This window comes from Centruroides vittatus, unplaced genomic scaffold, assembly GCF_030686945.1.
Source record: "Centruroides vittatus isolate TY-2023 unplaced genomic scaffold, ASM3068694v2 contig_882, whole genome shotgun sequence".
Taxonomy (NCBI): Eukaryota; Metazoa; Arthropoda; class Arachnida; order Scorpiones; family Buthidae; genus Centruroides; species Centruroides vittatus.
In genome coordinates this window covers 3,642,341-3,669,831 of record NW_027122574.1, presented here as the reverse complement: position 1 = coordinate 3,669,831, position 27,491 = coordinate 3,642,341, and the positions used below count along the sequence as shown (strand labels likewise).

At 29.5% G+C, this 27,491-nt stretch overlaps 1 protein-coding gene across 1 annotated transcript in view; it reads left to right on the top strand.

Annotated features, from left to right (window-relative positions):
• Positions 1–27,491, top strand: part of hob (hobbit) — an 86,485-nt gene that overhangs the window by 48,389 nt on the left and 10,605 nt on the right. The window contains exons 19-32 of the mRNA XM_067280262.1: positions 4,622–4,718; positions 4,800–4,896; positions 4,974–5,120; positions 7,814–8,061; positions 10,610–10,703; positions 10,779–10,834; positions 13,371–13,419; positions 13,536–13,712; positions 18,580–18,732; positions 19,130–19,211; positions 21,524–21,690; positions 22,142–22,432; positions 22,505–22,755; positions 27,222–27,339. Coding sequence (XP_067136363.1) covers positions 4,622–4,718; positions 4,800–4,896; positions 4,974–5,120; positions 7,814–8,061; positions 10,610–10,703; positions 10,779–10,834; positions 13,371–13,419; positions 13,536–13,712; positions 18,580–18,732; positions 19,130–19,211; positions 21,524–21,690; positions 22,142–22,432; positions 22,505–22,755; positions 27,222–27,339 — 2,027 coding nt within the window. The remainder of the gene's footprint in view (positions 1–4,621; positions 4,719–4,799; positions 4,897–4,973; positions 5,121–7,813; positions 8,062–10,609; positions 10,704–10,778; positions 10,835–13,370; positions 13,420–13,535; positions 13,713–18,579; positions 18,733–19,129; positions 19,212–21,523; positions 21,691–22,141; positions 22,433–22,504; positions 22,756–27,221; positions 27,340–27,491) is intronic.

The following is a 27,491-nucleotide window of genomic DNA, read 5'->3' as shown; positions in this document are numbered from 1 at the left end:
TGCTAGTCTCAGAAATTTTCATGTACAGTTTGATTCAAATACTGGTTAAATCATCCAGATATAATACTCTATTATAGTCTTGGCCAAATTTATGAATATAGTGATCTGTTTAGTGTTCATAGAGCTAAACTAGGTTTAAAAAATATAATCAAAAAGTCTAATTATTAAGTTGTTATATATAGATATGATATGACAATATAAAAAAGTCTTTAAATTTTTAAAAAGTAACAAGTACTGTTATATGAAACCTTCTGAAATTTATTATATAAATATTTTTGTCTGTTTTAAATCATGTTTTATATTGAAAACAATTCAATTTAAAAAACAATGTAGAAATCAGAACAAGGTTTAAAAGTGAAAATTAGGAAAATGTTTAAAAAATTCTTATAATTTTGTCTTCTAATACTTGAATGTGATTGTGAAGGTTTATACAATAGGAAACCTTTTGGATAATAGAAAAATATGTTTGTCAAAAGTCTACGAAAATGTTTTTTGGAATTTCCATTAATTTATTATATAATAAATGCATTAAAGTAAATAAGAAACTAACGATCTTCTGTCAAGATATATTATATAGTTAAAGTAACTATATGAACTGTCTACATAAATTTTATAGAAGATTCTCATGTCTTCTTTAAAGTATAATGTTTTATGCTGTTTCATTCCATTTCTCATCTTGAAGAATCAGTAGTATTGTATATGAGAAATCTTTCAAGCTAAAATATTTTTTTATTGTAGTTGATGTGATAGTTTTTTAGAAGCTAGGAGTCTTTTATCCCTAAATTTAAAAAAAGAATACCAAGTAAATCAAAATCTCTTATTGATTTGTTGATGAGAAAAACAATGCATTAGTATGGAAAATTTTACTTTAAAGAAGACATTGAAAGTTTTACATTTTTCATAATATAAGTTACAAAAGATTTGTAATTATAATATATAATAGACCTCCTTCCTTACAAGAGACTTATTTTAGATCAGCTGTCACCAACCTTTCTGTCCTCGTGGATCACTAAACTCACAATTTTGAATCCCTTGTTCCACTATCATGAATTTTTTTAAACAATACAAACATCTGTAGAATAGTGATCATAAAAATTCTATTTTACTTGTTTAATTATATCAAATTAGTGTGAAGTTTGTTGCTGCTTGTTTAAAATAGTTTATGGATTCTTGGCTCTATTCTATGAAGGATGACATCGCACTCACATTGTTTTTTTGATTTATTTACATTATTATTTATTGATAACAATCATTTTGTGTTTGATTTTAGATTAGAATAAAAAACTCCAAGTGAGTGAAAAAACAACCAAGCATTTAGTAATTTTGAAACCATGTCATTATTTGTTCCATTTTCTAACACTATGTAGTGTAACTACTCGACCACTTGGCATTTTTTACCTTTAATTTTTATTCAGTTTAGTTGATACACGTACACATTATTTTGTACATGTTTTGGGCTCAATAATGCACCTCCTCAGTCAACTAAAATCATAAAATACGCACTAATCACAAATTTGCTACATGCATATATAAACAGTATAAATTTTGTATTAGACATACTTGAGATCACAATTATATTATGAAAAATTTTTACATCAGATGTGCGCGTGACGGGTGCATGACTTACGCATGTAATCATCTTCACTTATCAAGTAAACAAGTATTTATCAATTATCACATTAATTAACTAAATTCTTATAAACATATTTCAGACATACCTTTGCATGTTTGTCTTTTAGAATTAAGATTTCCTGCACACTTGAAGGGTAAATTTACTGCCGATACATAACATTATATCAATTTGTTCTTGTACTTTCTCACTGGTTTTGCCAGTGTTCTCAGTCCATTTTTATTCTTCAAAAGCAGTAAGACATGAATGTTTTTATTGAACCAGGCTTTTCAAAAGTTCTAAATCCTAAATTATTTTTTGTCCTTATTATAATATCTAAATAACTTAATTCTTGTTTGGTTTTGTATTCTTCCTCTATCTTGAATTTTATTGATTTATTTATTTCATTTATTTGTTTAGTAATTTTTTCAATTGCAATTTCCATTTTATTATATATAATCAAGATATCATCTACACATCTTTTGTAGAATTTTACTCCTTGTATTTTATTGATTCTTTCGTCTATATCTATCATTATTAATTCCACTAGTTTCGGTCCTATTATGGACCCCATACTTATTCCTTCTGTCTGTGTGCAATTTATTTTCGATCATTTTACATATTATTGATGGGTATGTATCCACTATGTCAAGACTAGCTATTTTAAATGTTTCTTTGATATTAATTGTATTTAGTTTTTCTATAAGTTCATCTGTATTCTTGATTGCAAAGTATGAGTTCTGGTATTGTTTAAGTTCTTGTTTCAAAAATTTTTCTAAATTTGTAGTTCTTGTAATCCCCACATCTTACTGCTTTTGAAAGGAAAGAATAAATTGAGAGCACAGGCAATACCTAAGAAAGTATAAAAACTTTTTTACATTCTTCATGTCTTATTGCTTTTGAAGAAGAAAAATGGACTGAGAACACTGGCAAAACCAGTAAGAAAATACAAGAACAAATTGATATAATGTTATGTATCGGCAGTAAATTTACCCTTTCAAGTGTGCGGGAAATCTTAATTCTAAAAGAGAAACACACAAAAGTATGTCTGAAATAGGTTTATAAGAATTTAGTTAATTAATGCAATAATTGATAAATATTTGTTTACTAGATAAGCGGAGATGATTATATGTGGGTCCAGGGCTGGATTTACATAAGGACATTTGGGGCAGGTGCCCAGGGCCAGATTTACATAAGGACATTTGGGGCCGGTGCCCAGAGGCCCCACAAAACTATGTTTAAGCATAATTTTTTTTTCCTATTACTGCAACAGCCTAGTGTGGCTTAATCACAAGGGCCACAGGCAAAGAAAACCAAACCCGGGATAAAACCTATGAAACATCGGAAAATTTCGGAAAAAAATTTTACATAGGTATTTTTCAATTAAATTAAAATAATTAGTTTTACATAATAAAATATATGTATGTTTACAATAACCTTATTTTTAAATGAAATTTACAATTTCCTAGTTGAAATCTAGTTGAAAGTACAGTATTTTGTGTAAATTTTCTAAATCATCAAATTTGCTTACTCTTAAAGGGGGGCCCCAACCGAATTTGAGCCCTGACTTACAATGGCCCTGTGTGGGTCATTGTAAGTCAGGGGTCACCAAACTTTTTTATTGTTAACTCCCTACAACTTTTCAAAACCTCACATCGACCCCCACCAAAAAGTGTGTTATAAATAAAAGCTCTTACTATTTTAATACATTTCTTTTAATTTTACATTTTTTACATTTATTGTATATATGTTAATAATAATTTTTGTAACTGACAATCAATGAGATGGATAAGCTTGATGATCCTTAGAAAGATTAGTAATATTTGGTTCAAAATTTGTAAGTTTTAGTCTTTTCGTCGACCCCCAATAATATTACATTGACCACTGGGGGTCGATATTGACCACTTTGGCAACCCCTGGTGTAAGTCATGCACCCGTCACGCAGACATCTAATGTAAAAATTTTTTCTTAATGTAATTGTGATCTCAAGGTATGTCTAATACAAAATTTATACTGTTTATATATGCATGTAACAAATTTGTGATTAATGTGTATTTTATGATTTTAGTTGACTGAGGAGGGGTGTTATTGAGCCCAAAACATGTACAAAATAACGTGTAAGCATATCAATTAAACTGAATAAAAATTAAAGATGAAAAATATCAAGGGGTTGAGTAGTTACACTACATAGTGTTAGAAGACGGAACAAGCATTTGCTTTTCTTTCGTGTAACCCTGAGTTGATCAATGTCCAAATTTCTCCATGGGCCACCAAAATTTTCTCATTGATCATCAGTGATTCATGGATTATTGGTTGGCAACTGCTGTGTTAGACCCTTCTGTTCGTACTATTGATATAAAGTTCTATCATAAATACATATTGATGAGCGCATCATGAAGAAACTTCAATTAATGAGACTAAGGGAGAAAATGGATTTGATTCATGAAGGTTTTTCATAAACCAGTTAGATCATAAAAATGTAGTCTATTATAATATGTTTAATCATGTTGTTTTGATTGCAGTTAACTACAATTACAAGTACTAACAACAATAAAAACATTATGAAAAATTAAAAAATGATTTTCAATTGACTATTTATTGAAAAATGATAATTTACATAAAATATATAGGAAATCAAGGACGACGCCAGCCAATGGGTAAGGGGGGGCAAGATGATGTAAATTGATAGAGGATATGAATTGTATGTAGGTAAAATAGAAACGATTCATAAAGTTTTAATCATTTACTATGTACCGGAAAAGAAATATCTCAAATAAAACATTTTCTTTAACTTACAAGAAGCCTAAGAAGATTATTTTAATTAAAACTTAGCATTTAAATAACTTTTTCGAATTTCTAGGGGAGGGCAACTGCCCCTCTGCCCCTCCCCCTGGCGATGCCCTTGTAGGAAATTTTTATTCAATTAGAAATATACACTATTAAATTTATGTATATTATTGCTAAAGAAATTATAGTTTAATGTACTTGAACTTCTACATATTTTTTCCCCAGCTAAAATAGTAACAAAAGGAGATTTGGATATATATGTACATACTGCATCAAAGTACGATGATTGTCGTCTGTTGCACATGCCCAAGTTAAAGCTTCAGTATGTATAAATTTAAATTTAATAGAATAAATTTTATCGTCTTTAAATATTTACATAACTAGATTGCTTAAATCTCTTCAGATTCAAACTTGACTGGCAGTGTTTGGGACATCCAAATGAACATTTCTCGGTTATACCTTGTGCTCAGGACAAAGTGCCCGAATATTCCAGTAATCAGGTTTGAATATTATCTACTATTATAGTTTAATGTATGTTATTAAATTATTTATTTTAATTTTATTTTATTTTGAACAGATTCACGATTCTTACAGAGCTTTTCGATCAGAAAATCTTAACATGATCATCTCTTTAGAAACAAAACCGGTTGCATTGGAAACAGCTGCTGATGTACCGACAATGTTGTTATATAGTAGTACACTAAGGTGGATTGAAAATCTGAAGGTATTTAATACAACAAATAATTTCTTTTTATTTTAAACAAAAAAGTTATAATACTTGTATAAAATGAATTATAAAATTTTATTGCTTTTTTTCATTAGTTTACATAAATTTAAACTTTTCTATATTTTAAATAAATATAAAATATTTTAGAAACTATAAATTAATCATCATAATAAATTAAATAAGTTAAAATTTCTCATGTACAAACATTAATTTTCTATCAAGATATTGATGTATGAGATAAGAAATTGGTCAAAGAATGTATTTAAGTACTTATCAGATGGCTTTATGGTAAGATATTGAGAAATGCATGTTACCAAACAGGTAATATGCATTGAAGTGTCATTATTTATCGTTTACCTGTGTTAGATAACTCTACTACTGACCAGACCTATTTTTAATGATCATAACCAAGATTAGTCAAATAGTCCATAGAGCAGATGTACAAACTTACATGCTTAAACCAAACATGGTTTTTAGTATACAGGTAATACAGTAAAAGCTTGATATAACGGACCACCACGAGACTGAAGAAATTGGTCTATTTTATTATGAAAGTCTGTTTTATTGCAATTAATCATTATTTTGGATTCATCTGTTACATCAAAAATTTCATTACTGAACAATAGAATCACATCAGAATGAATCTTGATAATGGACCTGGAGAAAATATCTGCATTTCACAGATGTTTTCTCTGGGTCCAGCTGCCAAATGAATGTATTTTTACCTCATTTTAGTGGATCTATTACTGCGAATGTAAGAAGATTCTACTGTATATAGTAATGATGACTTGTGCATTACTGTATATCAATATTGTAGACAAAATTTCAATTGTAAAGTATATAAGATTTTTATTAAACTGTAAAAACAATGTTTATATCTATCAGTAAATCTAAAATTTAAATCTAAATTTTTTTGTTTTTACTTTCCTGGCTGTTATGTATACATTACAAGAGAAAGTATAGAAGTCATGCAAAAACTTTTTTTGCAAATTTCCACATTTGAGACCAGTTGAATCCAAAAAAACACAAAAAAAAGGGGGTGGGAATCTATGGATTTTGTGTTAGTAAATGAAATAGACACCAACACAATCTCAGGATGCGGTAAAGATTAAGAAATGAAATTTGGCATAGTAGCTTGTGTATAAGGGCCATTGCTGCTATTAAATTTTTGATGTTAAAAGTTGAGGAGTTGGGGAGATAGATAGGTGTCACATGTCATATCTTGAGAGAAGTTGGATTTAATGAAGAAATTTATAAATATATATGTTATGAACAAAGTGATTAATACGGGCATTATAAATATTGACTAACAAAATCGGACATTGTAATAAATTTCAATAATTTATCAAATTGACCGGTCATTATGAATGCTGCTATCACCTAGTTGGGCAAAGTGATAATAATAAGTTGAGGAGTGATCATACCACATATGCTAGCAAATTGGCATTCAGTTGTGCATGCATATTGCGTTTAGTACCAAATTTGGCAGCAGTCATGACTGTTTGTGATCTCGACAGATTCCTCCTGGAGGGGAGCCACCGGCAGGCCGCTGATTGTTTAACGTCACTAGTTATTTATTCACGGTAGTTCTTGAACACACGTATCAATAACTAGTATGTATCAATATCTAGTAACGTTAAACAATCGGCAGCCTGCCGGCAGCTTCCCTCTGGGAGAAATCTGTCAAGAGCACAAACAGTCGCGACCACTGCCAAGATGGTGCAATAGGTAAAATTTTGCCATTTAATTAATATAGTTAATAGTACTTAGTTTTAAAAGATTACATGTTCTTTTTAAAATACTTTGAAATAATTCACAAAAAATAAATATTTCTAAATGAAATAAGTGGAGATTTTTAAATCAAATTTTAAATTCGGTACTAAACACGATACGCACACGCAACTGAGTGCCAATTAGCTAGCATATGTCGGATGATAATTCCTCAACTTATTATTATCACTTTGCCCGACTAGGTGATAGCAGTATTCATAATGATCGGTTAGTTTGATAAATTAATCAATATTTATCACACTGCCCACCCTTTTTGGTCATTATTCATAATGACCGGGCATTATGAATAATGCCCGATTAATCACTTTGTCCATAACATACACATAAGAATAGGAATTTGGCTTTAATACTCTGTTCAAACAATGAACGTTAAATGAGGTAAGATTTGTTTTGATTAAATTAATTAGGAATAATAATAAGTTAAGGTATTCTAAAAACATTCAATTCAATTTAGGTCAATGCTATTCTTTTAGTTTTAATTCCGGCAGAGGTGAATGCTGTGATTTCATGATGTCATGTCACTAATCCATTTAAAAAAGGTTAACTTTATTGTAGGAATAGTGGTAAATTATCCAGTTGTTTGAATATTGATTGGAACTAGTTAATTCCATTCTGTTCAAATAAGAAAGATATATTGGATTTAAAGGTTTGATTGGGATTAACTTTAGTCTTGTAAATTTATTGTAAGATGCTAAGTTACTGTTATTAGTTGTAATATAGTTTTTGCCTTTAACTATCATATCAAAACATTGTTTGGTGTGAAAGATAAATGATGATAGTGCCTAAAAGATGAGGCATATTGCATTGAAGCATTAAATGTTTCAAAAAATATGTAAGATTTTGAAATTTTAAAACTGTTATATCTTTGATCCAATTCATTAAAAATGTATTCATTCCAGATAATTCATGCTGGAGTAACAAGACTGACAAGAAGGGGAAAATTGTTTTCTAATACAAAGCCACGGAAGACTCCTTTGGGAAGACACTATCGACACATTCGTCTTTCTCTGAATTTGCATAAATTTCAAGTATGTTATTGGATGTCATTTGCAAAGCAGAGGGGTTTGGAACTCCTGGGTGGACGTCTTTCATTGAGTTCAGAACACGTATTGTCCCTGATACCTATAGAAGACAATCTAACACACAGGTAAATAAACAAAAAAGCCCATCTTTCTTAATGCCAGCAAATCAATTTAATGACAAAAGCATTTATCTAGGTTGATAGATCTTCATTAGTTTGCTGCAAGAATAGATTGATCAAAAATTAGAATACAATTACAAAATTTGACTACAGAGAACATGTACTGTTTAAAGTGTGTATGTGTGAAGCAAAATTTGAAATAAAATCTATATTTGGAGTACAATAAAACAGATTAAAATAAAATAATGATGTCTGCTTATTGTCGTGTTATGGTTCATATAGCAATTTTCAGGCCATGGATAATATTTTGGCATCCTGGAAATTAATGCATTGTTTTTCCAAGTTGACTTTGTAGATTAGAAGACAACCTGCTGTTGAAAGGCAGCTGGCACCATATTTTCTTTACATAACAACATATGGTACTATCAAACTTTAAACAACAGACTGTCATCTATATGAGGTAGACTGATAATATTTTCATCTTGTGTCAAAGTAACACTGACGTACATTTTCTTCATTTGATTAATTACAATCCATATGGTTTACAGCTTAGAACAAGAAAGCTACATAGGTACATTTCTTGGACATTAACATCATCTTATGGACTATCCATACCAACATATATTGTAAACTGCATTACCATACTGTTTTCATTCTTACCTGTCTTTCAAAAAATTTCACATAACTTTGTGTATTCAGGTTGATTACAAGAGTCTTTGCACAGTGCTCTAATGCACAAGATACTGTAAGAGAGTTGAATTATATTAGAACCATTGCATGCTAGCATAGGTATCATAACAAGTTGATAAATTCTTTCCTAGCATATGATGGTGACAATGGGCTTCATAGCCTAGAATGGACTGTTGTGTTGAATATTTCTTTCCTTTTGCTGCATATTTAAGGACATTGTGAAGAGTAACAACTTAAACATTGCATACAGATGTAACCCTACTCAGCTGATTTGCAGAGATAAAGTTTATGTTAAATGACAATTAACAGCCAGTGTCTAGACATTGGCTGACTGAACCATGATTTAAAATGTGTTGCAAATACAATTTTGTAATTATTAAAATTGTCTTCTTTTTTAACAGGACATTCTGATGAGGGAATTATAATAATAATGACCCTGAAATGCATTGACATTTTATAACTGACATAACTGACATGATACTTGAATTGTAAATAAAAGCATCTGGTTTAATTGTAGTCTTAAGTCTTCACCTGTTTGAATGTCAGAATTGGAACATTTGAAACAAATTTAAAGTATTTAATTATATTATTTTTGATCCAAGCAATATTAATGAATAATTTTGTTGATTCATCCTGTTTACAACATTTATCAAAGGAACAATATCTATTTTTATCTAAACTTTGCAATGAACAAAACAATGTGATGACTTCCACTCAAATTAAAATGCCATCTAAACCCACTATCGAGTGAGTCCAGAAAGTAGGTCAAATAACCAGTTTTTAAACTGTGACTAGTAAGAAACATTGTCTCTGCAATTGACCAACTGTGTTTAGCTTGTTACATAACAATAAGCAACCATGCAATCTTTCTAGCATGTCTGATACTTAGTCTATCTCTATACATAACATTGTTTTAACTCTTCTTTGAAATATATCAGTGCCACGGAGAGGAATCTCCATACCAGAATTAAGGAACATAAATGACAATTGGCAAAAGCATAGATAACATCGCTCTCTCTGCCTATGCCATGGAATCTGATTTTGAGGTACTCTGGGATAATACCAAAATCATAAGACCAGTGAGGGACAGTTCTAACATAAAACACTTAGAAATCTTGGAAATTTACAAAGCCAACTTGAAAAAACTTTGCCACAAGAAGATATCATCAGCTTACCTCACATAGATGGCAATCTGCTGTTTAACGTTTGATAACACCATATGTTGTTATGTAAAGAAAATACGGTGCCAACTGCCTTTCAACAGCAGGCTGTTTTCTAATCTACAAAGTCAACTTGGAAAAACAATGCATTAATTTCCAGGATGCCAAAATATTATCCATGGCCTGAAAATTGCTATATGAACCATAACACGACAATAAGCAGACATCATTATTTTATTTTAATCTGTTTTATTGTAATCCAAATATGGATTTTATTTCAAATTTTGCTTCACACATACACACTTTAAACAGTACATGTTCTCTGTAGTCAAATTTTGTAATTGTATTCTAATTTTTGGATCAATCTATTCTTGCAGCAACTGATGAAGATCTATCAATTTAGCTAAAAAACGTTTCTGTCATTAAATTGATTTGATGGAATTAAAAAAGGTGATTTCCTTTTTATTATAGTCTGGTATGCTATTCATGCCAAGTAATATTAATAATCCCAAACATTAGTAGTTACCTTATTTAGTTTAGTAATATATTTTCTTATAAAAATTTATAAAAAAATATGATATTGAAGTATTCTTCTAAATTATTTACGTAATTAATAATTTTTATTTACTTCATAAAACAATGTTAAATAATAATAAACAAATTAAAAGTATTTAATTAGCTTGTGCTTTTATATTTATAACTAGACCAGCTGTCAATTGGAACATATCACACCTGACTTGTGAATTGGGAGATAGTGAAATTTGGTTGTATAATATTCTTAATGATAAGAATAATGATGTGAGTTATATTCTTTCCTCTATAGTTGGCTTGTGATTTTGAAAAGTTCTTATACAGTTATCAAATATATTTCAGGAAAATAAATCATTGATGTTTCCTGTCGAAAGGAGTTATTTTCTTAGTGTAACAAGGTAATTAGAAAGTATTTAAAAATTTGTGCAAATATTTATTTTTCTCATATTGCTATTTTAAAATTTTACTTTATTTATCTTTACTTATAGTTTCTGTAATTTTTTTTAAATCTTAAATTAGTTCCAGACTTATTTACTTCCATAATTTGTGTCAAATTAACTTAAATGTATACATTACAATCAGATAGGAAATGCATTTTGAAATCTTAGTGCATTTTGTATTTGATTGTAATGCATATTTAATGTAATTTGATTAATAAAATAACATAAAATCATGCTTTTGTATTTATGTTCAGCTTTCTGGTCAAAATATTTGATCAAAAACAGTATATAAATAGCAGAAAATTATCAATGTATATAGTTTTTATCATTATATAGGTTATTTTTGGAAATGATACTTTTTTCTATTTTAAGTTATTTCCCTATGTTTGAAATAAGAGGCAGCATCTATGCCTCCTCTTAATTCAGACATAAGGAATCTTGAAGTTGAGAAAGAAAGATGGAATCTGTTTAGAATTCAAACATGATGTAAACCTGGATCTCCTTAATTAGAGAAAGCACTACATTTCTTTGCTTCCATTCAAACAGCATTATCATTAAACACAAAAATATCAGTATTCAATTACAAAATATTTAAATAAGTTATTAGCTTATACATGAATTTAATTCTAACTACTACCAATCTTGATGTGGAGCCTATATGAAAATAATTTTCATTATTCAATGATAACCTTAACACATACATTCCTGATTTTGACAATTTATCCAATCTGCACTTATCATTCTATAGGGATATTCATCAAGCTAACAGAAGAGAGTTTTTAAAGTGTAAATTTTTCGGATTTGAAAATTAAACTAGTTTTGATTGTCTTAAGAAGTAGATTGTCTCTCTTTCTTTATAAAGATGGTACCAAGTTTCATTAATTTCAAGTTTTGCAATAATACAATAAGTTTAATGTATTACTGCTACAAAAAACTTTATAAATATTGAAATTTCTATCTATTCTTTTTATTAACCTTGCATAAATTTTTGTATTGATGGATAGTTAAAAAACTCAATTGATGAATAAGGTGTCCATTTTCATAAAAGTTTGGGAAAAGATAGAATAATGTGATCAGATTTAAAAAGTAATAAAAATTATTTATTTAATCATACATATTCATTTTTTACCATAGTTACCATTTAAAACAGTGGGGCTCAAACTATAGCCCCTGAGCCAAATTTGGCCTCTAACACATACTAATCAGGCCAGGAACATATTTGACACATCTCTTATACAAAAGGTAGGCCTATATCATTTATATGTGGTATATACAAAATATTTGTGCTATGTATGACCTTTGTGTCAATTGAAAAGTTTGCCCACCACATGACACCAAATGTTTCATTTAGTTTTGCATTCTGCGCATTAAAAGATTTTCTCCAATTCATTCCTATACAACAGTTTACTCTTTGATATTCAACTAAAAGTATTGCTCATTTGATGACATCTTCAATTTTGGAATAATCAGAAGTCTGACAGTGTCAGATTTGAACTGTAAGAATAGTACAAATAATCCAAAACTTTGTTCTTAAGCATCTTTGCCATCTCTTTGATGCAGTCTTATATTATCATGATGCAAGAAAAAGATTTTTTCCAGCCTTACTCTGCAAATAGTCTTTCAAATGCTTATAAGGTTTCGTAATACTTCACCAAATTTACTGTTTCTCCCTTTAAATGCAATTTCCAATTCTAAAAAGTTAATCAAGTTTGGCACTTACTGTTTGTACAAAATGAAGAAGAATCTGTTTTGAAATTTGACTGTTATGCAATAATGCAACATGATAAACTGAGACTTTGCATATATATACAGTAGAGCATCGATTATCCGACCCCCGATTAACCGACCACGTTCTAGTTGGCAAATTCAAATGTCCGCTAGTGATGTGGCGCTACAATATTTGGTTATGTCTTGGTTACTTTAATATTATTTTTGTTAAATTTTTGCATGTTTTAGCTGGCAGCACTGGCTCGACCATGAAAGAGAGGCTAGTATTTAAACCAGGCCTAATACACTATACTAATAATGTATTTTTTCATACTTTTCGGTTATCCGACCAACCCCAGTCCCCAATGAAGTCAGATAATCGATGCTCTACTGTATATATATAAGACCTCATAGCTCCTAAATGTTGGTTTCCATGTGTTTCTACCCCTGGACTTTGTGTGAAGCTGTAGTAGGAGACCTTATTTATCAATTAACCCTTGTAATTATAAACAGAAGTCATACATTCAATATTGGATAAGGATTTTTAAAATTTCTCCCAGCTCTAGATCCTTCAGTATGATTTATAAGAAAATAATTAAAATAGAGAAATCTAAAAATTTATCAGCTTTCCAATATAGGGCTTCTTTAATTTAAAGGTTATTCTAGACTTTTAAATTTAAATTAACTGAAAGCAGTTAAAAGAGGAATGAATTATATTTTATATTATTTTTATTAGCTCTTCAATATTTTTGTAGCTTTATTTGATTTCAATATAAATTTTTGTCAGAGTTTCTTATGGAAGAGAAGCACCTATAAGAGAGATAAAAACAGAAGAGGTAGGATGAGTTTTTTACAAATTTTTTAAGTTACTATATATTATTTTAGTATTGCTTTCATAAAAATTTTATATATTTATTTTTCTACTTACAAAGAGTATATATTACTGTTTTAGGATGATATTCCCACTCACAGATTAGTTGTTCATGGATTAAAAGGAGCTTGGACCAAACATAATAGGGATGTCATATTTAATTTGTTTGACAGCTACATGAAAGCAAAAATTATGAAGAGGGATCTGTCAACAGAAGCATTGAAAGGAATTAAAGTAGATCTACAACCTTATAACATGGTCAGTATCCCAATAATATTTTTGTAATTATAATAATTATGCTGATAAAATTTTATAATTTTTGCATACAGAGTTATAACATTTACATCAAGATAATTTAGTTGACTGAATATGTGAAACATTTGCGAAATGCAAATGTATAAAACGAATCTATTATTAAAGATAAAAATGATTATCGATGTTTATGATGATAAAGCAAACAATATATCTTTAACAGTAACAGTTTGGAGAAATGAAAATGTTTTTGACCTAGTTAATGGGCCATCTTCAGGTATAAAATACTTTAGACATGACAGCATTTCTCTTACATCTTTTTATTTCTGAAAATTGTCTGTTAACTGAGTTGGAAATGCATTTTTCCAAACTGTTACTGTTACTGACTGTTAAAGATATATTGTTTGCTTTATTAAGTTAACTAAAATGATAGTATTATAATTGATTTTATTCAAAAAAGGAAAGATATTTCAAACAAATAATGCATTATTATATGCAGTTTGTATATTTATAGGGTTATCTAAGGTACTTCTTAAATTACTTAGAAAAATTCAAAAATTACTGAATGTTTTCACCTGTATTATTGGATGTCTTCAGATTAGATTAAATTAAAAAATGTTTAGTTTTATTTAAATAATTTGAAAAAAGTTCTGTTAATAAATCTGCACTGCCAAACTTTTTTGGTGAGAAAAGTTCTTTGCTTATAACATTAGTATATTAAAGCTAAGATTTTACAATTATTATACAATAGTATTTTTTCCCACAGTTAATTCTCTCAAAAATATCAAATTCTCAAATGTGAAACTTTAACTTTCTTGCTCATTTTTCATTTATATTAAGATTTTCAGATCTTCATCTTTCCGTAACGTTGTGTTTAAAATAATGCCAGAAACATTAAAATTAACAATTATTACTTTGTGTTTTTGGTTTGTTAGTACTATTTGTATTAAATGCTTACTTTTAGATAGCTAAATGTTTAAATTTTCCCATGAAGGAATATTTTTGCCCTGTTTTACAACAGCTTCAGCTTCTTCACAAACATGAGTCACTTCATAAGTCAGTTCACAAACATTTCAATTGAATTTGAACATTATTGATAGATCAAACAATTAAGAATATAAGAATTCTGGAGCATCATTAATGCATCATCTAAACTAGGGCTTCTTAAACTATGGGTTGCGACCCCATTTGGGGTCGCTTAGCAAAATCTTGGGGTCACGAGACTTTAATGCAAAATATTGAAAATAATTTGTGAGAGTTTGAAAATGGCATGCTTTGTGTCGTAGGTTTCGTGAGTTGCACTTTGTGTCACTTCTGATGCAGCGAGACAACGATTCAGCAACACTGATTGTAGTGTGAACTAGTGTAGTGTTGTTGCTTTTCAGTGTATTCAGTTGTCTCTGTTCCATTGTAGCACGAGAGTGAACTGTGGTAGTACACCATTATTGTTTTTGCAAATTTGTATATATCTTCAATATTATATGTATATTTTCATTGTATTTCATATGTATATTGCAAAATATTTATATATCTTTATTTTATATATATATTTTTCTTTTTTGGTGGGGGGTTGCGAAAAAAATCACAATCATAAATGGGGTCGTGAATAAAAAAAGTTTAAGAAGCCCTGATCTAAACAATTAATGCACACTCAAAAACACTGGACACCCGATGGACAGGAGTGCTAGAAACAAGAAATTGAGAGGCTATACTCAAATGAGTGCAAGATGGAAGAATGAAGGAGGCAGTGTAATATAAATGGAAAATAGAACAGCAAACGATCACCTAAATATTGGACTATAATATGGCAATACTCATCAGGCGTTGAGATGTTGTTATTTGTATAAGTGGAAAAATTAATACTTTTGGCTGAGTGGGGAAGTAATGTTAATACTGCACATGCATGGGGTTTGATTTTATCAAATTAGAACTGAAAGGGATAGTTTGAATTATCATTAATCCACCAAAAATGATATAAAAGTTAAAAAATGTATTGTTTGAAATATTGTTTGATTCATCAAAAAATGTTCAAATTCAGTTGGAACAGTGATTTATGTTCATTAAGCAGCTGTCCTAAAACAAGACAAAAACATTCTTTCATGGAGAATTTAAACAGTTGACTACCTGAAAGTAAGAATTTAATACAGATAATACATTAAAATTATATAATGTTTTACATGTTTTGATTTTATTATGTGGGAACGCCGGGTGGTAGGACGGTGTCGTACCTCCTTCTTGTCGGCGTTCAGGTCGGTAAGACCCACCCTACTGTCAAGGATGGCTAAATTTGTATGATATCTCGACTTGTCGGGACCGGGTAATTATTTGTCAGGTCGAGTGGAGGAAGTGTATGGGTTTCATACGATAAGGTTAAGGCGATATTCGAAATAACGGAGTCAGGATAGAACAAATAATGATTTATTTAGACGGTAAACAGATACAAAAGCTCTAACGTGTTCCGTTTCTAACCGAGAGAGAGAGTTCACAAATGCGGGGGGGGGATCATACCTCTTTCTAGGATTAGTCGAAGAATTAGCTGTAATCGTAGGGTTAATTGTCTCGGTTCTCCAGTCGTGGAGGGAAGCAGGAGGATCGGGCAGGCAGCTCATCGTCGGCGAGCTTTGGTGACTTCGTGTCTTGGCTCTCGCTTCTCGGGACGGATCCTACGGGTCGGGTGTCTTGTGCGGACCTTCAGCGACCCCGTTCTCAGCTTTTTCCCCCCTTATATACTCCAAGTCCCGTCCGCTGCGATGACGGTAGACGATGAGTCGATCTCCGTGACTCAGAGGTCGGATCCGGAGTGGAGGGAAGCAGATTTCGACGGCGGAAGACTGTACATCCTTTGACTCATGATTGTTAACTCTGATTTTGATTGTTATCTCCCGAGGGGATTTGAAACAATAAAATTTTAAAATCGGACCAGCTTAATTCGGTCCTCACATTTATATATTAATTAAATTATCAACAAACATGAGGCAGATATTAGTGAGGGCTTATCAGTCCAATGATGGGCACAGATGCTCAGGGATCAAGTGAAAACAATTTAATAAACCCAAAAATTACTACATAAGTATGGAAACGAAAACCCAAAATGCATTTTGGACTATTTTCCTGATAGGAAATAGTCCCTCGTCAGTTGGTATGAACTAAGGGTAATGCTATATTAAAAATTTTACAAGGTAACAGTCAACTTAAAAATATGCCTAAAGCTATACAATATAAAGATGAAAACACCGCTGTAACAGTATGAGTAGTAAGCATCATCAGTGTAGACAGCTGTAATAAATCTTCATAATGTAGCATGGTGATGTGACATACAGGGTGCAAAAACAGTAAGATGATAGAGTTGCAGGTGCCAGCTTACAACAAGGTGCTGGGAGTGGTAGTAAGGGAGGTGTGTAACAGTCCACATCTGATGCACAAGACTTGTGCACCTTGCTGGAGAGAACAAATCATACAAGGAGCACATCAGTAATTGACTATTCCAACTTTATTATAACAGGATAATTAACTTAGAATAGTCAATTTATTAGTAGTGTGTTGTTTGTGTGATTTGTTCTCTCCAACAAAATTAATGCTTATAACTGAAGAATGATAATTTTTAATTTATTTTATTTGAAAATATATTATGGAATTTTATTTTATTATTAACTTGTGCAAAATGATAAATGGAACTAAAAATAGAAATGCTGATATCCCCTTAGTAAATAGAATCATAGTAAATAGAATAATTGCGAACAATAATCTAAATACTCTTATCAAACTACAAAAATAAGGATGGATTTTATATTTGAATACACAGTATGACAGTAAAAGTTTAGAAGATATGGTGATAAAAAAATAATTAAATATTCTTTAAAAGATTTGATACAAATACTGGGTGATTGTAATTAAGATTCTACTGTGTATTCAATGCTGTGTAGAGATATTAGACAGTCCAAGTGCAATTTTATTTGGTATGGTAACATTTCAGGATATGTGGAAGACATTTTTGGCATTGCAAGCAACAACAAAAAAAAAATGTGATTTATTGAGATTGTGTTGCAAATTGGGCAGTTGTAAAAGATTATATAACACTCATGTAGGTGCATCAAAGAGGATCAGTTATGATTAGTTATCAAGCAGTTTTCATCACTTTCAGGTTTTATATCTTCAGAATGGGAATCTAATCAAACAGTATCCCCTCATTGCTAAGGTCTCTGTATAACACGAGTATCTTATGCAAATAAAATGTTTGTTGTTTCTCTAAAAGTGCCATAGTGATGAGTTTTGGTACTAATTATTTTTACAAAAGTATCTTCTATGTGTCTTAAAATATCACCATACCAAATTTGGTTGTGTATGGATTGCTAAGTCTTTCTCTAGAGAACTTTGAATAGGGGTATTTTAATTGCAATTTCTCAGTATGCAAATATACTGTTTAGACATTCAAGCTGTTTAAAAATTTTATTAATTTCTGAAGGATATTAATATGAAGGAATTTAATTGATGTGGGTTGACTGAACTTAACTGATTCAGCTATCCTCCATGAATACCATCCAGAACACCAGGTTGATACCGTTACTAGATATTAATCTGATGCTCTGATGATCTATGTTTGAGTCTGAGTTGAAATATCAGAAGTTTTCGTAATGGGCTTGATTCTGATCTGTCGGGTCCCATCATAAATAAATAAATGATATTAATTGTTTGGAAAAATGCTTTAATTTTTAAAGTTTCAGAAGTTTCCTGAATACAGATTCATTTTCAAGACTAACAGAATTAGACTAGAATGATAACAAGGAAACTGTATTTCATTCTTCAAACCAATTAATAATTTAATATTTATAAATATTTTAAACTTTATAATTCTGAATTTATAAATTATTTCTAGAAACATCGTACTTACACAACAACAAATTTGTGTCTTCCAAACTGTCAACAGCCCACGAGTCCCATGTCACATCTTCAGTCAGGACTGGCTGCAAACATGTTACAGAAATTAATTGCCGAGGCCGAAGCTAACACCATGGTTTACACTGAAGAGGTAATTTATTTTCAAGAGATGGAATTGGCTAAATTTATTTTATTTTATAGGAAAATATCATTATTTATATAATATAATCTATATATATATTTATATGCATTCATTGCTTTAATATTGGATATATTTGAACAGAATTATATTTAAAATGCATTTTGTCTTTTAGAGCATCCATATCAGTTTTTCCCATAAAATCATAAATTATAAGTCCTATGTGAAATTTATTTTATTTCTGCAAAATCACATAAAATGCATTTGTGAATTTTTATATAAATGTTTTTTATATTTAACTTTATAGTGCATTGGATAATTTAATAATTGAAATATATGAAAAAAATTCAAAGTTTTCTACATGTTTGACAACTTAAGTAATGGGATTAATTAAAGATTTGAATTGCAGATTGATTGTCCAAACAGAGAACAACAACTTCATGGAATAGCTGCTTGTCAGACAGATGACGTTCTCCATAAAAATTGGCTAAGTAATAAAATTTAGTCTTCTGATATAATAACATATATTATATAATAGAATAATAATTATTAGGAAAAGTTAAAACAAACTGTGACTGTTTTTTCCTTACATGATAATCATTCTGGAGCATAGTTACTCTGGGCATTTCTGAAATATTTTCCATAGAATTCAAAGCAGTTCTGCCATCATTTCTGTCATTTCTTAAAGATGTGTAGTAGTCCATCCTCTGAAATTTCTTTCAGAATTTCATCCAATGCCTTGACTATCAGTGTTGTGAACAGGAAATGGGTTCTTCATAATTTCAGTTTTTATGCTGGGAATAAGAAAAAGTTGTGTGGTGCCAACTTTTCTGGGCTATGTGGTAGAAGTGGGGGACACAAAATGTTTTTTTGGCCAAAACTTTATTGTCTTGTTAACATTGTGTGTTGACACACACCAAGGTTGATCTTTATTTTCTCATAGATGGACAACAGATGGCAATTGTTCTGTTTACTCTAGCAGCCAAAACGTTGTATTTCCTTACAATTTACTTGGACAAAATGCATCTTTAACCATTCTTTACAATGATATAGATCTAGAATTTGTTAGTGCTATGTTTCCAACAAGAAAAAAAATCAGTCTCAATTTGTTTTGCCTCATCCCCATATAAATCTCTAAAAAGTATACATTATTTATTTCAAACTATTATTTAATAAAAATCTTTCAGAAACAAATACAATCTATTTTTCTTTAAGAGCATTACGTTTTCCAACAGAACATAAGATATGTATCTACTTCCACAAAAGATTTAAGTTCAAAGCTTGTGGCAGTTTTAGGTATATACAATAGAGAAAAACTTTGATTGTTGATAAACATATACTTATCCATATTTGGTCTCACTCCAGTACTTAGAATCCTGTACTAACTAAGATTCTAAACCTTGTATGATACAAATTTTACATTATATAAACTTAAATAAATGAGGCATTGCAGCACCATACTTGCCTATAACTTTGCAGTCTAAAATTGCATCTGTTTATCTAATTTGAACTCTCCCGATTTTTCATGAATGATTCCAAGTAAAGACTGTGTTCCTGTCTTATTCCATTATGGATTTTTTTATAATGAAATTATTATTATTTTCTTAGTAGTTTATTTTGTTTATAGGTTTGAAACAAAAGATATTTTGTATATAATCAGTCTTGGTTTTAAAATATGCTGTAATTTGATTTTTTTTTTCTGTTTTCTATTGTAAAAAAATCAATTATTTTTTATTTTCTAAATTAGATTCTTGTAATTATCTTATTAATTTAGATGTATTCTCATATCTAAATTTCATTTCTTTAGAAGTTAGCATAAAATATTTTTCAAATAATAATAATATATAAATATAATTTAAGTGTTAGCAATTATTATGAAATAAAAGCTGCATATTATTAATTTTTTAAATAATTTATTAATAAATAAATAATTAATTAATTTTTAAATAAGTTTTTAAATAAAAAAAATACAAATTTTAGATTTCAAATGTATATTAATTTCAATAATCAATTTAGAATATTTTAGATATAATTGTAGTGGAAATCATACTAATTTAACTATGACTTCTCTTGTCCTTTCTTTCTTACTTGTGTGAGAAAAGCAAAAAATAAAAATGGGGAAAGAGAAAAGTAGCAGCTTTAATGAATGTTGGACCTCAATAATCATTTGTCTTACAAAGTTACATTGTACTTTGTCTTATATTCTCTATAATTATAAATACTTAGTCATTGACAATTTGATGACTAAACTGTTCCAAGGAACCAAATTCAAGTCAATGTCAGATTTCAGAGATTTTCACAAGTAGTCTCTCCTGGACATATCAGGCACTCTCCCATTATTCCATAGTGATCTATCTTACTGTCAAGAAGTGAAAAGAATTTATATATATATATAATCTAAGATTCTCAAGGACTATGAATTGATGGCCAGATGGCTGAAGACAGTAACTGTGTTGGCCTGCCACTCATGATCCTGGGTTCAGTAGCTTTGAATTTATTATGGTTAATCCATTCCAGATATGTTGAGTTATGTCCCTCATACCTGGCTGACCCCATTGTGGGCATGACTGAATTTGTGATAGATATGGAGGGAAGGCCACTTTGTGCCCATAGATGAAAAGAGTTGATAAAAAAAAAAATCATTTCTGTAACACATGTATGTCTTGTACAATTTTAATATTTTACTTGATTTTTTTTAATGAAATTATTTTAATCTAGTTAAAATCTTTTCTATTACTAAAGCAAATATATGTAATATATCTATAATAGTAATTTTAAAAACTTTATAATTGTGTTTTTTCAGTTGAATTAGTTAACAGTCAAGTAATGTTGAAAGGAAGTGAAACCTCAGGATATGTGATAGTGAGTGCTGCAAAGTCCCAAATTTTACAGCGTGTTCATCGTCCAGTGTGGAAGGATCATACTTTGGTTTCTAAAACTACCTGGGTTGGATCTCTAGAATGCATGCAGGTAAATAAAGATTTGAGTGATATTTCTGGGTTAATTATTTACTACTATCTTGATGTCCATTAATTGAAGAGAAAAAATCAAACTTTAAATATGAAATTAAAATCCAATTCAAACATCTTGCAAATTGTTATATTATTTTTTTATTACCATGATCATTTAAAAAAAGACAAGAAGTATTAGCAAGTATATTAGGTAGGTATGTAGGTTTTGCAATTAATTATAATTATTTATTGTTAGTGCTAATTGGGAAATAACATGGTGTATTATGTAAAAATGCTTAAAATCAATATTCTTTGGATTTTTTAAATAGCTTCTAGTTTTTTAATCATTTAAAGTATGTTAACACTTGAGACTCAAAGAGGCAAATTAATTATGAGATTAATTAATATAATATTATAATAATAGTTTTCATAAATATTTTAAAATTTATATTACATTTTTTTTTTTTAAGTATTATGCCACTGTAGATGCAGGAGAACCTGGGCCGTCAGTAGACAATATCATGTGGTTGTCTTTAGATAATATTGAAGAAAGAGCATCTATGGTCATAAGTGATTTACCAGATTTAGTTGGTAGTGGACATAGTGTTGGAGGAGTGGTCAGCAGTACAGTGGGTGGAACTTCTGATCCCACAACGGCACCTCTACAATTACAACGAATAGTTTCTCGATGCGGCTGTCAATTTTTCTATGCAAGTTATGGAGAAAATATTGATTCGGGTAGTGTCGAGGTTCCACCATTGGTAAGAAATTCATTCAACTTCAGCACGACAACAACATAAAATATTTTAGATATTAATGATATATTTTTATAGCCCGAAGATAATGATCTCTGGGTACGAGAGAATGCAGTAGACTCTTTTACTCTGACACATCATGATTTAGACATGTGCACAAATTCTCTTCAATATGCCATGCTGCTTGACCTTGTAAATAATTTATTATTATACGTCGAGCCACGTAAAAAAGAAGCCAGTGAAAAGCTGCAACGAATGAGGTTTCAGTTAGAATTACGTTCAATAGATGATCTTAAGGCTCCAATTTTGCAATTACAGAATCAAGTAAGGTAAGTTTTTATTTATTTAGTTTTAATTATTACAGGTAATATACAATGAACAAGAAAGAACCATCTCTAATAACAAACCCTTAAATTAAAACAAAAAGCAACAACAAAAACATGTAAAATACAATAAAATAGAACATATATAAATGAGAACATATATAAAACATAGAAAATGACAACATTGAAAAGCACAAGATAAAAAAGTAGTATAGAGTTGAGAGACTCTGAGGTAATTTGTTAAATAGTTAACATTTTATAACTTTTTCTCGTAGTATCGCTCATGATTTCACAGGAAAGACGTCGAGCAGGGGCAAAAACACGACGGATTTTATGATAATTAGTAAATCGCTCGAGCGTTTCTGAGATTTTTTGCATCCAAAAACTCTCCTAGACATCAAAACCACACCCATTTTAGGTGCCCCTTTGGACATACTTTCCAGCATGATTTGAACGAGCGTTTTTGAAATAAATCGCTGTTTTATATAGATATGAGAGAATTAATATTTTTTAATATATTTATTTATGTTTGCTCCTTAAGGGAATCAATATTTTTAAAGTTTTATATATTTAAAAGAATTAATATTTCTATATAACTTTAATATTTAAGAGATTTTTATATATGTTTTTGTTAAGAGTCTCATGGTGATGGTTTAAACATCTCTCTTTAAGAGATTGCTGGTGCCATCTGTTCACTAAAAATTATATAATTTTTTAGTCAACAGATGGCACCAGCAATCTCTTAAAGAGGTGTTTAAACCATCGCCGTGAGACTCTTAACAAAACCTTATATATTAAAATCTCTTATATCACATTTTTAATTATTGTAACCATTTTTATTATAACTTTTGTTCTTTATTTCCAATAAAAGAGAGAGAGAAAGTTGTTGTTGTTGTTTATTTAATCATCATTGCGACACGAAAAAACAAAACTAACAAAATATATACAGCCTAAAAGAATCAATAAAAAAGCAAATAGCATGATCCAATTAACGATGGTTCATGTTATTTGTTATTTTTTTTAACATCTAATTTTGAAGGAAAAAAATAATATACAGTAGAGCATCGATTATCCGACTTAATTGGGGACTGGGGTTGGTCGGATAACCGAAAAGTATGAAAAAATACATTATTAGTATAGTGTATTAGGCCTGGTTTAAATACTAGCCTCCCTTTCATGGTCGAGCCAGTGCTGCCAGCTAAAACATGCAAAAATTTAACAAAAATAATATTAAAATAGCCAAGACATAACCAAATATTGTAGCGCCACATCACTAGTGGACATTTGAATTTGCCGACTAGAATGCAGTCGGTTAACCGATAAGTCAGTTAATCGGGGGGTAGGATAAATGATGCTGTATTAAAAATACAAAAAAAATGATGTTTAATATTTTCGCAACAGATGGCACCACCAAGAAGAAATGTTTAAACCATCACCTCTTAACAAAACTTATATATAAAAATCTCTTAAATATTAAAGTTATATATAAATATTAATTTTCTTAAATATATAAAACTGTAAAAATATTGATTCTCTTATATCTATGTAAAACAGCGATTTATTTCAAAAACGCTCGTTCAAATCGTGCTGGAAAGTATGTCCAAAGGGGCATCTAAAATGGGTGTGGTTTTGATGTCTAGGAGAGTTTTTGGATGCAAAAAATCTCAGAAACGCTCGAGCGATTTACTAATTATCATAAAATCCATCGTGTTTTTGCCCCTGCTCGACGTCTTTCCTGCGAAATCATGAGCGATACTACGAGAAAAAGTTATAAAATGTTAACTGTTTAACAAATTATCTCAAAGTCTCTCAGCTCTATACTACTAAAAAATACAAAATAAAATTATGTAATAAAATATATAAGAATACAATATAACGTAGTAAAAACAAAAAAAAATATATATATATATATATATATATATATTATATATATAATATATTAAAATAATAAAATAAAATAATATATATTTGCAATATAATAAAAGTGAACAATTAGTGAGAATACATAAAATTCTTACATGTCTTTTTAAAATAAAGGAGGTCTAAATAAATATGGTTTTAGGTCAAGAATCAATGAATAAAGAAAAGGTACTGAATTATATTTAATCCACACTTTTCAATGGAAAGGCAGGATTTATTATGTGTATTATGATTAGAAATATGAAGGCCAACACTTTCAGGAGATAAAAGACCATTACAAAAATTAAAGATAGCATATTTCAATCAGATTTTATGTGATTGTATAAATCAGGAAACCCCAATCTACACCAAGCCACATTGGCAGAATTAGTGTAATGTGGATTAACATGCTTATTAAAAAGTAAAAAACTTTATTAAGGTAATTTTTTACTAAGTTTAATAGGTATGGAGCAACAAAGATCAAACCAGGAGGCAGTAATTGATCAAGGACAGAAAATTACCAAAAAATAATGTGTAAAACTGGCTTAAAAGAAGTTTGATTGAAAGAAACCACCAATGCGTGCTGTTACAAATTGCCAGCCTCTTAACTTTTTTAATATGAAAAGTGAGTTTAGGGTAAAACATTATTCTTAATTCAGAGATCAACTGAATGTATGAAAGACAATAGTTTTCAATAAAGTCTAAAGTATGAAGATTTCGACTCAAAGAAAAGAGCATAATGACTGTTTTATGTGCATTGATGACAACATTTGGGGTTTCCCCCCAAGAACCCAACTAGAGTATTAAAGTCTGCTTGCAAATAGATAGGGTCACTATTAATTAATTTAATATCATTGGCATAAGCTTTGGAATATATACCTGTAAAACATTGTTAATATATGCAATAAAAAACAGAGCACTAAAGAAGGAACCCTGTTATATGCTGCAGTATATAACAGAGTTCCTCTCTTAGTGTTCTGTTTTTTATATATTAAAACGTACATTTATATTGATATAAATATATTAATGAATAAACAAACTCAAACATTGCCGTGAAAATACACTTATCTGTTTTAAAACTAATAGTACAAGGAGGTCACCCAAAATCTATTTACCAAGTTGAATCAATTATTGCAGCCAAACAATCATATTAGCCAGTAAGGTCAATAAAAATCATATTAGCATTTCTGATGTTTGAATGCTATGACATTTATATGACATGTTTAATGTTTTTGCTTTCACATTATGGAAAGAATTGTAGAAGAGAATTGACTGGCTTGCATATTCTCCATATTTAAAACTTTATACTTAATATATCTCCATAAAAAAGAAGTTTTAGTCTGTTAAACTGACTCAAAGACTTTGGATGAATTTGAGACATTTATTGAAAATGAAATCTTTTTCTACTTCAAAAGATGTTTTTCAAAGCCTGATGTCAAACTTCGAGGAAGGTCGAGCTTGAAGTCAAGAACAAATATATTGAACACATTGTGATGCAAAAAGTTTGAATACTGATTTGAATATACAGTAGAGACTCGTAAATCGGCACCCCGGTAATCAGAATCGCCGGTAATCGGCACAATTTTCAGTCGGACTGTGTCGTGCCGAATCGAACGTTTTTGATACTAAATTTACTTCTAAAGTATAATTTTCATGTTTTTATATTCTTCAATATATTTATTTTGTACAAAATGCAGAAATAATTTTTAACGATACGATAGCCTCGATTATTATTATAAAAATTTTCATTAGGCTTAAAATCGACGAAAATTCAACACGAAGCGACACGCAATGGAGAAAAGTTCAACAGGAAGCGACACGCAACGGAGAAAAATTTGAACATCGGACAGGCTAATATATTTTTTCGTACATAAACTGTAATCGGAACAAATCTTTAATCTGAACAACCCTAGTCCCCAATTGATTCCGATTTTCGGTTCACTACTGTATTTCAGTAAGGTTTGCATATTTTGCCATTTAGTCAAAAAAGTATTAAACTTTTTGGAACATGCTGCATATGCTGGAATTTTAAATCAATAGCAGATCAAATATCAACTAAATTTCAGTTTAAATTTAGCATTGTAATAATTTAACTTGATTTAAATTTTTCTACTAACTATGTATGTTTCACAATTTGCAAGTCAGACAAGACAGTGCAGCTGTATAATACATTTTAATTTAATTTTTAATTCATAAAAAGGAACAATTCTTAGTTTGTTCTCACATTAAGTATTCAAGGTAAAATAGAAAACACAGAAACTCTTATAACAATACACAAAATTCATTGTTGAAAAATGTTTATACAGTAATTTTGAAAAATTGACAAGAAGTTAAATCATTAACAATTTTATTGAAGTTTATCAAATTTTAAAATTATTTTTAATATATTTTTCTCCAAATAAATGTTTTGTTTTAATTTTATTTTAACTTAATTGTTTACAGAAATAAGGCTTTATTTTGAAAAAAAAATGGTTTTTACTATTTGATAGATTCTTGTTAAAAGTTTATTTGAATTCATTAAAATGATAGTACGTTAATAAAACATATTTTATAATTACTTTAACGTTCGGTAGGTTGCATGTGTTTAATGTACGTCAGTTAGAAAGAGAAGCTTACATCATTCACAGAGCATTGAATGATAATCCTGACAGAGAAGATCTTATACAAGAACTGGAACAGTTAGAGAGAGAGGTAATTTAAAAACATTGAATGTAGATAAAACTCAACTAATGTACTGAAAATTATATACAAAAGATTAATAATAATAAAATAAAATTGATGAATATTTTATTAATTTTAATATATGTTATTATATTTAGAATTTATTCAATTACATATTTATT